Raw genomic sequence first — 12,531 nt, forward strand, 5'->3', positions numbered from 1 at the left:
TGCTTTGCTGTTTTCATCCATTGATAAGCTTAGAGCTCTTTAAGGTTTATGAGCTGAACTCTTATCTCCTACCTACCTAGTCCCCAAAGATAGGTGAGGAGAACATCAGTCAACAAGTCTCTCAGTAAGGAACAGCAAATAAATGTCTGCGGCATGAAAAACAAAGCACGATTTCTTAGAAATAAAAGGAAGGATAAAAATTAAAATGAGATATCTGATACTAAAAAGTCTGGGTCTAAAAAAGTCTTAATACAGTATATGGTTCTTCGTACCATTATTTGTCATGTAAGCTATAGAGAAGAACAGTTTTTAAAAGGTAGGGTTGTAATGAAGTCCTCCTTAGTGATTGGAAAAGGTATAAGCTTTAAGTTAAGTGAGTCTTTGGTGCTATCCAACCCACCTTTAAGTATCTTTATTCTAAAATGTTTCTGTGGACTTTTTTCTTAGCTAATATTAGTGCAAGTCGATCACCCACAACTGTTCTGTTTCTTCTCTTGTTCTTGGGGACGCACAACTATAGCATATTCATTCTTCCTGTTATTATCTTTTTCAGTTATTACATGAAATTTTTTTAAACTTTGAACTGATCTACAGCATCTAAATTATTATTTTATTATTTCTAAGTTGTGGGTTGTTTTTTTTTTTAAATGACTCCGTTCTACTGTAGAAGACTTTCCAGCCAGGCATAAATACCAGCTTGATGCTTCTAAAAATAGGACTGTGAAGAGAATATAAAGCCACAGCTCCTAAATTATTGGGCTTCTCTTCACCAGCAAGGCCAAAAACATGGTTCAGGTTTCAGCTTCTAAAAATAGAGGGTTTTTTAAAAAAAATTCTTCAACCTTCTGATGTCAGCTAAGAGCGTAATTAACATGAGCCTTACCTTCAAAGGAAAGCACGGCCTATTTATAGAAAGGGACAACTTAAGCCAGGATTCCTTCCTTCAAGCGGGCTGAAGGATCCGTTGTCAAGCACTAGGGTTGGTCCTGTTAAGCCATTTAACAATTAGCTAAACAACCCAAAATCTAATGGAAGAGGGAGATTAAGTAACCTGGCTGACAACTGAACCCTCTAAATCAGCGGTTCTCAACCGGTGGGTCGCGACCCCTTTGGCGGTCGAACGTCCCTTTCACAGGGGTCGCCTAAGACCATCCTGCAGATCAGATATTTACATGACGATTCATAACAGTAGCAACATTACAGTTATGAAGTAGCAACGAAAATCATTTTATGGTTGGGTCACAACATGAGGAACTGTATTTAAAGGGCCAGAAGGTTGAGAACCACTGCTCTAAATTAGAGAATGCAATAACAATACTAACAGTACTGCTTCTGCCTTTGGCTAATGTGATGTGCTTAGTTCAAAAGTAAAAACAATCATCTCTCTCACACTTCTTACTGTGTCTCTGGGCAACAGGGAGGGGCAGGTCGAGCTGCCTCGAATCAGCCTCAGCAAAGGGGTGATGAGCGCACAGAGTCCCGACAGGGAGAGAAGGCCCGCAGCAGCCTTTGCAGGTGAAGATGGGGCCCTCTGCAACCCCTGCCGTTTTTGCAGCTGCTGCTGTGCCCCTGCACCCCCTCCAAGGCCCCATCTGACTCTAGCATTCTGTTGTGAGAGCCCACTTTTGTTTTAGTAAGGAAAAACTGCTTCTTGAGGATACCTGTGTTTTCAAAATACATTCTTATATTCCTGTATTATTTTCACTGCAAATATGTATATAGCAAAACACAGTGCATGTATACACATGTATGTGTGTGTTTATATATACAGGGTGTCCCCAAAAATGTACACATACTTTGAATAATTATTCATTCCAATGGGTTAAATCTGAAAAGAAAAAAAACATCAATTGAGCTATCAGCTGTTATTTGTGAATACATTTTGGGGGGACAACCTGTAAATACTGATATACATGCTATACCCAGCAAAATCATAAAATATATAAAAAGCCCTTTCCGTGACGACTAGGACAACCAAACGACGGCACCTCTTGGTCCCTCCTCCGTGGCCCACAGGCTCTGATGGCAGGAAGGAGGGGAGCGGGCGGGGCAGTGAGTAGCAGCAGGCTACCGCACGTAATTTCGCACGCTGGGCCTCTACTAGATATATAAATATATCAATAGCTTAATCTTCTTACGTACATGCCTGCTACGTGATACTTGAAATCTACTCTAATAGTCTTATAAGGACAATTAATAATTTTAAAGACAATTATACCTGACACTCTAATCTATCCATTTGCATATAGAAGATATTCAGAGAAAATTACCATAATGCTCTAAAAGAATAACAACATAATAAAAGGCCTAATATGAGACATGCCATATGCCATCAATCATCAGACAGACATTTTAAGACAGAGCTTTAACCTAAATAACATCCCTGAAGGCACCGTTAACACAGAAGACATTTTTGGCTCCTTTAACTCCACTTTCTAAAGAAAATCTGTCACTCAGTTATTTGCATGGCTGTTAACGATGAGGGATCAAGGGGAGAAGGCAGAGTCTGAGAATACGAAGAGATCTTAGCTCACACAGCAAACGAGATGAGATGCCCACGAAGACAAACACTGACAACTAAGACACACAACGCACTCCCAGGTCCCCGCAGCGCTGGTTGTGTGATGGGTGAGGGACAGCCCTGAGCGTGCAGCTCACAGCACTACCTCCTGCCTCAAAATCATGTCTACAGTGACACATGGTGCCATCTACTTAATGAAAGCTTTCTATCACAACACAACATTATGGCAAGCAAAATTATCATCACTGCATTTAAAAATCAAAATCTAAGGCAAATGAGAATGTTTCTCATGGAAGCCTTGCCCAGCTCTCAAAGCATCGTGGGGGTCACACCGAACAGGGTACAAGTCCTCCCCTCAGCTTCAGAGAGGAGGCTACCCCAAGGGGACCGGCTCCCTCAAAACTCAAAGGTGAAAATAAGCTTTTCCACTTATCTCTCTGGATTAAACTTATTGAAAATCTAGGGCTTTAAATTACTCTAAGTTTTATTACTTGGACTCTGAAAATAGTTCACAGTTTGTAATTATGCATTTCTTCTTCAACAGAAATTATGATTATAAAGTTAAAATGGTGCAAAATTCATGATGGCATATTAGAGATTATATTGTCAAAGACATAAAGATAGGGAATAATGCAGAGCTTTAAAATACAGACTTGGCAACTTAATATGATTCTTATCTCAGGTGGTATAAAAGTTTTTCAAATGACCATGATTTAAATGATTTTATTGTTTTTATATTTACTATAAAAAAAGAAATAGAGGCAGTGAGGGAGGGGGGCAGGGTGGGAGGGGAAAGGAAGACCCTTGTTTACAAAAGCCTCATCTTTCCTGCAAGAAAGTTTTTACCTAAAGATGAGAACAGAGCAAATACAACCAAAGAACTCTTCACGGATGAAGAAAATTTTTCTGAAATCATGCTAATCTCTCATCTCTCTATTAAAAGAACACAGGCCTAACAAAAATGGCCACAAAATAATCTATATCAAGACATGTGCAGACACCTGGAAATGGAGACAATCAAGAATGATGAGGACCAACGTTCAAATTTCCTGACAGCTCCTAAAAGCCACTCAGGTCAACAAGGAGAGCAAGGAAAAGCAGCATAACGCATGTTAACAGCATTACTCAGACAGGAAGACGACAAAATCCAGTTCACATGCAAGTCAGGCAATAAAGAACCAAGACATATTCTTCTCAAGTTCACATAATGAGAAAGAGAGAGAGAGACTTAAGAGATACACCAACCAAATACGAGTGATCTGTGATTGGATCATGCTTTGACAAACCAGCTCTAAAATACAGGGTGTCCCCCCCAAAATATAGGGTATCCCAAAAATGCATACATACACATTGAATAAAGGCAGTGCCTTTATAATTATTCAATGTATATGTATACATCTTGGGAGGACACCCTGTATATTTGGTGACAACTGAGAAAATTTAAATACGGATTGCTTCTTGGGCATCTATCCTCCTGGGTGAAGACTGAAAGGTAGTGTTAAATGTATTTATGCTTTAATAATACTTTAGTAATAATAAAACAGCATTAAAGTCTAGAAAGTATATTAAACTTTCTAGCCGGACTAGGGGACACAGAAGCTCACATGTTTAAAGTGTATTTGAGGCAGCAAAAATGCTCTGAGGCTTTGTCACTATCTGGGTTTGAGGCAAACTTGGAATTACGCATTGTAGTAAACACTCGCATTCTGTGAACTAGCATCTCATGCAAATGGAATTATCTGATGTCAGCTTTCATTCAGGTCTTATCACTTGTGATTCTTCCTAACCTTTCTGTTTGCTTGTGCTCATACCAGGGAGATGAGAGGAGGTGGAGAGAGAGCGCCAGGAAAAGACCAGGTCCCCGTTTTTATTCCTCCACAGCGTTTCATTATAGGACAGTGCTTGGGCATAAAGGAAACTTTGCTCATTTTAACAGTAATATGTCCAGGTATTCACTCTCAGCTTTACGCTACCTGAATGCTGTGAGACCTTGATAATAAGAAGTACAAACCATGTAGAACAAATATATTGATCAAAAACGTGCAATATAACGTATTAACCAATGTCACCCCAATAAATTCAATTAAAAATATAATAAAAATAATAATACATGCAACATAATGAATCTGTAAAGGCAAAAGACATGTTCATGAAAAATAAGTTATTGTAAAGTTGTGAAGTTTCTCAGTAAGAGGGAAAAAATAAAGCTCCCTGTAATGTTATTTATGTCTGAAGAAAAAGTAATTGCATTAGAACATGTATTCATGAAGCTGGTTGAGATAATCACTTACATAAAGATTTTCCTGGATATAGCTTTGCCTGGGGGTAACCAGGGATCATTTTTTCATCTCTGGCTCTAAGATTTTCAAGTTCATGCTTGATAATGAATTGGCGTTCTGCCATTGTGAGAAAATCATCATTGTTATCTAAAATAAAACAAAAATTTCCAGTTATTTTCTCAGTAATAGCCAAAATAAAGTTAATAGTATTCAAATAACCTGGGGTTGTGGAAATAATGATACAAACAATGAATAACTAACATAAGGAGTAAGCAAAATAGGAAAGCGGTAAATTTAACAAAATATGAAGCTCCTCATATTGCTTTTGCTTTACACTGGCAGTGTGGAATAATTGTGATTTGTATGACCTGCACAGTCTCAAATATTTCTATATGCCCTCTGCTAAAAAAGTTTGCTGACCCCTGACCTATTCATCAAAAACTTCTCTTTAATAAATTAATTCTGATAGGAACCGTCCCGGGGCTCACCATCAAATCCTTTGAAGTTGTGTCGGGTTCCGTAGGTGAAGGCTCTCATGGTGTTATCGTTGCACTCCTTTACCAATCCCACTGCTTCTGCCCCCAGTAACAATCTAATATTGGAGGCACCAACAAGATATAAGTTCTGGTTTTCCACTGTTTCTTTCTCATATTTATTTAACAACGGTCTGAACAACAGCTGGGCACCTTTGAAAACAAAAGGTAGGCACAATCTTAGAAAGAGACAAACATAAAAGTTTCAAAGATGAACACTTTCTAAATAAATATTATGTCTCTAGTTTAGTAGAAAGAAAATAAATTATATTAACAATTTAAATCCATTTTCCAAATAAATAGGAAATATAAGTTGGAGATGGCAGGTTCTTCATAGCTTTTTGAAATAACAGTCAAAGCTGGAAAATGCAATAATAAGTGGCTTGCCAGTTACTCAAACTAGAAATATGAGACAAGAATTCAATATTTATTAGTTCTATGCATAAATTTGCACTAACTATAAAGGATAAGGATATAGTCTCTAATATAAAAAATAACAGGTCAAAATTTAAGAAAATTAATTTGAAATAAAATATCTCAGTAAAAATGCCTCAAATGTTACACAATTACATTGAACTATAACAGATTGTGTGACTGATTCCCAATAGGTAAATCAATAATTTTCAATGATTTTTCCCATAAATGTCTACATTTGATTAAGTTTAATGATAGTTCTCTTCAGTAGGTTTCCAAATGTTAAGAGTAGATGTTAAGCTCAGTCAACGTGGCTCAGAGGTCACAGTTTGATTCCTGGTCAGGGCACATGCCTGGGTTGTGGGCTCGATCCCCAGTGTGGGCTGTGCAGGAGGCATCTGATCAATGATTCTCTCTCATCATTGAGTTTCTCTCTCTCTCTCCCCCTCTCCCTTCCTCTCTAAGATAATAAAGACCAAAGAAACAGACATTAATTTTAGAAATATATCTATAAAAAACTGTAAAACACACTTAAAAAAAATTTTTAGTCACTGAGCGTGAGTAAGTCTGAGTAATATTTCTTTTACTCACCTCCATCTTTCTTTCTCATGGTAATTCTGTTTTTCAGCCATTCCTTGGTTTCATCTTTGACATCCTGAGCAAGCTCTATGACTACCAGAGGCGTGAAGAAACTCTCAAAAGTATCCAGAGCTGATAAGGTCACTTTCATCTTTGACAAACTTGCTGAAAATTAAAATAAAATAAAGGCACACATGGGATATAATGCGAAAGAGAAACATATAAATTGTATTTGCATTTTCTCTTAGTTACACCTAATTCTGACTTAACAAGATAAAGCAAAATGTCTCATGATCCAGACAGGTTATATGACCAGCTTAACCAATGGTTCAAGCACACGTGTGAACCGGCCCCTCTACCAAGATGAGGTAACACCATCCATTTCCGTAAGCAACTCAGAATACAATAGGGAAGACATTCCGGTAACAGAAAAGTAACAGTATAAAATGTGCTCTCACACAAGAGCAGTTAGAAACTATTTACAAAGGACGTGACAGCAGAACAGGATTTAGAGGAATGAATAGGAGTTTGCCATACAGACAATGGAAGGCATTCTAAGTAGAGAAAGCTGTATTACCCTACAAACTAATAATGAAAAATAGTCCACCAGTGTGGCTCAGTGGTTGAGCACTAACCTATGCACCAAGAGATCACCAGTTCAATTCCCAGTCAGGACACATGTCCGGATTGTGGGCTGGGTACTGCAAGAGGCAGCTGATCGATGTTTCTCTCTATCCCTCTCCCTTCCTCTCTAAAAAAATCAATAAAAATAATTTTTTAAAAGTTCATTCATTCAATAAATATTTTTAACAGAAAATAAAATAACAAAAACTAGCCAACAGGCTCAGAAAAGGTGCATTATCTATGTGAAGGGTGGAGGGAGGACGGGAATGAGCTGGTAACAAGGGCCCATGATTACAAAGGAATTGGACTTTGTCCAATATATGCTGGGAGTCACTCATTTGTTATGAGAAGGGAACTGACACAGTCCAATTTCATGTTTCGATATAGAGTTGATCTCCCAACATCAGCTTTCTCTGTTACCTTTATATCTGTTACCAAGCTTGAAAAATAAGAGTCAACTGGAGACCCACAAATGCTATTAGTCACTAAGGCCTATCAGCCTCTCTGTAGAATATGTCTCATATGAATCTCTCTGACCCAGTGATTCTCAGGGGGCGATCTTCAGACTTTAGACTTACTTATTCTAACTGTGAACGTGGTGTAAGTTTTAATGACGCCAAAGGACAAGTATAAATCAGTTTTCTAGAACAATCACAAAAGGAGTGACCAACACCATAGAACAAACATCTTTCCTTTCTTTGGAGGAAATCTTGCAGCAAGCTGATCAAAGAGATCCAGGTTGTCTAGCTTGGATTATAAGCTTTGTTTTTTTCTCTAACAGAGCATAAGTTTTGTTTGGGGCAACACAGGTATTATAAATCAATGTTATTTTCAAATTATACTACAAATATATCAGGAATACTATTAAAGATACCAACCAAATCAAAAGTCAGCACACTGGGCTCTGTAAAGGAAACCAGAACAAAATAGGAGCTAATGCTCACCTCCAAACAGCTAATGATATAGTCAGGATTTATACAGCTGGCAGTTAGAGCTACAGAACTCGGAACACTTCATGTGTCAAAGTTTTGGATCAAGCAAAGGGAGAAGCTGTGCTACACAGGGGAATAACACGTATAAATCAATTAAGTGAGACTCGGGACAGTGTAGAACAGTGATGGCGAACCTATGACACGCGTGTCAGAGGTGACACATGAACTCATTTTTTTGGTTGATTTTTCTTTGTTAAATGGCATTTAAATATATAAAATAAATATCCAAAATATAAGTCTTTGTTTTATTATGGTTGCAAATATCAAAAAAGTTCTATATGTGCCACAGCACCAGAGTTAAGTTAGGGTTTTTCAAAATGCTGACACACCGAGCTCAAAAGGTTCGCCATCACTGGTGTAGAACAAGATGACTGCATCCACTTAAGAATACTTAACGCTATCATTTACATCTGACCCAATGGCCAGTAGGAGTCACTGTCGGTTTCTGAGCAGAGGACTAGCTAAGTGTCAGAGTGATATGATTCCCAATAGGTAAACCTGGGGAAGAAGAATATGGGTGATCTTCCTGGTATTCTTTCAACTCCCCTGAACTTCTGGGATCTTTCATTTAAAAAATGTTGGGGGAACATGTTAATCTACCAGTAGACTATGAGATAAGCATCATCATCTTTTAAATGAAAATATCAAACACAACCAACATTAATCACATGTGTACTGTGAACCAAGCTGTGATAGTCTGGAAAGCACAGAATAAATAAGGTCTCCATCTTGCTTTTGAGGAGCTCCCAGTCTAATAGCAGGAGCATGTGTGTATCCAACCATCCTGACACCTGAGCTAAATACCTCAGTAATAACCCAGGGTGGAGGGGCCTCCTGAGGAGGGAAACAAACTTTCTGGGAAGGAAGGAAGAGAACTAGACAACCTACAACTTGGAACGCTAAATGGATGGCTCCAGGGTTCCTAACTGGAGGCATGGAAAGAATAACTGTGCATGAACAAAGAGCAATGATGAGAAGACTGGTTAGGCGAAGGGAACAATAAATTGCTCAGCAGGGCATATGTAGATGGCATCAAAGGTCAAAGTTTTCTACCAAGTATGCACTGGCAGGTAATAAAAGGCCTACCTCATAATTGCCGGGTCATAAAACAATCTTTCTGAGACATGAAAAGCAGGTTTCAGTTTTAAATGTATATATGAGTGCTATTTACAAACTCATAGTAAATATTTGCTCATTGATTTATTCTCATTTGAGATATAATCTCCCTTTTATTCCTCAAGGAACATTCTTTTTCCATTAGAGCATTTTAATTGTGTCTAATGTTCAAACTCCAGCCCAGAAGGAGAGAGAGAGAGAGAGAGAGAGAGAGAGAGAGAGAGAAATGATACATAAGTGCTAGATATACTTATGAGGATATATATTAAACTGGAAATGCAACATTTGGCAAATAAATTGAGAAGTTAGGCATGACATAGTTTTTTCTCCTACAATGTGTATATACATATACATATCCTATATAATAAAAGACTATTATGAAAATTGTCCCCTTGACCAGGAGTTCGACCAGGGGGCAGGGCCAGGCCAACCGCCCACAGCCCCTCCCCTCGGCCAGCCCCACCCCCGATCGGCCTCCCCACGGGGGGCGGGCCAGCCGGACCCCACCTGTGCACAAATTCGTGTACCAGGCCTCTAGTACATAATATAAAAACAACATATCCTAGATGTACTAATTCAAAAGAATATAATTTGAAAGACTATATGCGCCCCTATGTTTACTGCAGAGGCGCAATCTTAGTAAGATTTTCAGTACATTACAGACAAAAGTATCACAATACGTGATACACAAAGAGTTCTAACAAATTCAACAAAAAATTTCAAAAACACTGAAATCACAAGTCACAAAAGAATGTAAGTGGCCGACACACATTTAAAAGGATATTCAAATTTACTAATAAAAAAATGCAAAAGGAACAAGGAAATACTTTTCCCTTCTCAGATTTGCAGAGATTGAAAGATAAAGAGAACCCAGTTACAAACAATCGGGCCTTTTCACACATTGATGACAGAGATAATATGTGCCATTCATTGGGCCACAGTGTACTGATTGTCTGGGTTACCTAAGAGGCAGGAATCCTCTTACACCACCTGTGCTCTCTTTTTCCTGTCCCTGCAACCCTGAGCACTACTTCCTGTGCCTTCTGCTCAGGAAATTGTCACTGTACAGTAACACCCTGGGGATGCCCTCTCCTTGGGAGATCCCTGCCCCTCTCTGTGCTGGGCATCCACGGGATGCAGGCAAGACAGACTTGTACCCTGCAGTTCGCTGGCCAGTGGCATCCAGGCTGGCTCTAATCCCACTTCTCCCCAGTGATGTATCAATTGCTAGATGATGGAAATAAGAAGCCTCGTGGCAGCATTGGTCTAAGTCAGCCGTGGGCAAACTACGGCTCGTTTCAAACGAATAAAACTATTGAAAAAAAAGACCGTACCCTTTTATGTAATGATGTTTACTTTGAATTTATATTAGTTCACACAAACACTCCATCCATGCTTTTGTTCCGGCCCTCCGGTCCAGTTTAAGAACCCATTGTGGCCCTCGAGTCAAAAAGTTTGCCCACCCCTGTGCTAGATGATGGAAATAAGAAGCCTCGTGGCAGCACTGATCTAAGCTGAGCTCTGCAATCTGCTTTTACCAGAGGGTCTTAATGGGAGCTTGTTCACCAGCATTATGCATACCAGAGGAGTACATGGGACCAACCTCCCAGATGGGGGCACATCAGGGCTCTAAGGATGGGTACAGGAAAAGGCCTCATGGTTTCAGTTAGGGCTGATCTAAACAAGCATATTCAACATATGCAGACGTCTTGGGCACTGGAGGGAGAATGCTTTCCACTACCATAGCCAATGCCCCCCTTTTATTCAGACTGTCAGCCAGGACGGCAGCCAGGAATGACTACAGCATGGAGTGACAGGTTCCACACAGGCCTGGGGCACAGGCTCAGCAGATAGCCACCCCAAATTCTGTTCTTCTTTATCATGTGGGGCGGGGCACGTATATGCATATTTTATCAATGAACAAAAAAATCACAGTGGGCCCTTTAATCTCTTCCTGAGTCTGGGTAAAGGGGGGGGAATAAGTGGAATTATCATAAATTCAAAGGGCAATAAGAAAATGCACAAGGCTGTCTTTGGGAATCAACTTGTTCCAGACTCAAGAAGCGTGAAATAAAATGACAAAAGCACTTGGTCATGAAGCAGAAGGGAACACATCCGTGAGAGAAAAATGAAGGGCCACGCTGATGGAGATGGAGGACGAGAGGGCTTCCTGGGGAGGAACGCTGTCGTCTTAGTGGCCAGGGCTAGAAGGGGGACGGGACTCCCCCAGAGACAACCCAGGGGCATCCTCTGAAACCTCCGCAGGCAGTTAAGTTTGAGAGCAATGGTGGGACACACCCTCCTTGGGATGTAGGGCAGCCGCCTCTCAGTTAGGCAGGAGATGGGCAGATAGGGGAGTGGCCGGTCAGCACTGCACACACCCACCCTCACTAGGTTTCTCAGTGACACCCAAGGTGTAAGGAGGCTAGTGAGGCCCATTCCCCGAGGAACTTATGTGGGAACCTCGACCAGCAGGAAGTTGGAGGAGATGAGACAGGGCACTCAGAAGACAGCCTGGCCACACGGGCCCAGGCCCGACTGCACGCCGCACAGTCAGAAGGCTTAGTCACCCAACTGAGTCTTGCGGGGGAGTGTGACCAGTGAGGCAAGACAAGACTATGTCCTCCTCTCACTCACACTTTCTGTCTACTGTCATTACTACCAAGATTTTGGTCATTTGGGCTGGATAATGTCTGAAAATCTGGAGCAACCCTGAATCTCACCTCCAAGCACATGAGCTGGCCCACAGTTGAAACTCTGGTATGTGATAAAAGAATGAATTCATACGGTGAACTAAGTGTTACACAACAATTTGAAAGAATTCGTAAGGAGCATTTTGAATGATCCGGGAAAATGGTGAGGAAAAAGCAAAATAATTATCAAGTAACAGATAATATGATCCCAATTCAGTAATAGGTACATTTAAATACACACACACAAAAAAGAATTGAGAAGAATTGCACCAATATTTTAATGGGCTTTTCATTTCCATCCTTATACTTTTCCTCTATCTTCCAAGTTTTTTATAATGAAAAACAAATTTCACTTTTTTTTTTTTAAGGGCACACACTCTCCAATTTACCAGGCCTTTTCTATATCTTTACATTTAGATCGTTTAAATGTCATTCTTCATGGCAATTCTAAGACTCTTTCAGCGGTACAATCAGATTTTTTAGAATTACAACTCCGCAGGACTTAAGCCAATGGGATACAACTGCTGATGAGACTGAATAAACCTCAACTACACTTTTAAAATCCCGGACCTCCATCCATTGTCTCATCTGCTCAAACAGGGTTTTACAGGAGGCAGCGCCCACGAGTGCTGCTCTGCGCAGGCACCGGGAGAATGAGAGCCGCGGAAGAGGACCCCGTTCCGCCCATATTTCTCGTGTGTCCCCCGCACTGCCCCTCACTTGCACCTACTATTCAAACCGTACGATGTGTCCCAGTCAGACGCCTGGAAACCCGACCCG

At 40.2% G+C, this 12,531-nt stretch overlaps 1 protein-coding gene across 1 annotated transcript in view; it reads right to left on the reverse strand.

Annotated features, from left to right (window-relative positions):
• ANO10 (anoctamin 10) overlaps positions 1-12,531 on the reverse strand; it is a 114,483-nt gene that overhangs the window by 80,249 nt on the left and 21,703 nt on the right. Inside the window, exons 3-5 of the mRNA XM_006765103.2 lie at positions 6,339-6,491; positions 5,289-5,486; positions 4,813-4,947 (exon numbers count right to left, since the gene is read on the reverse strand). Of these exons, the coding sequence (XP_006765166.1) occupies positions 4,813-4,947; positions 5,289-5,486; positions 6,339-6,477 (472 nt within the window). The 5' untranslated portion in view covers positions 6,478-6,491. The remainder of the gene's footprint in view (positions 1-4,812; positions 4,948-5,288; positions 5,487-6,338; positions 6,492-12,531) is intronic.

Source organism: Myotis davidii, unplaced genomic scaffold (genome assembly GCF_000327345.1).
Source record: "Myotis davidii unplaced genomic scaffold, ASM32734v1 scaffold81, whole genome shotgun sequence".
In the NCBI taxonomy this organism is placed as follows: domain Eukaryota; kingdom Metazoa; phylum Chordata; class Mammalia; order Chiroptera; family Vespertilionidae; genus Myotis; species Myotis davidii.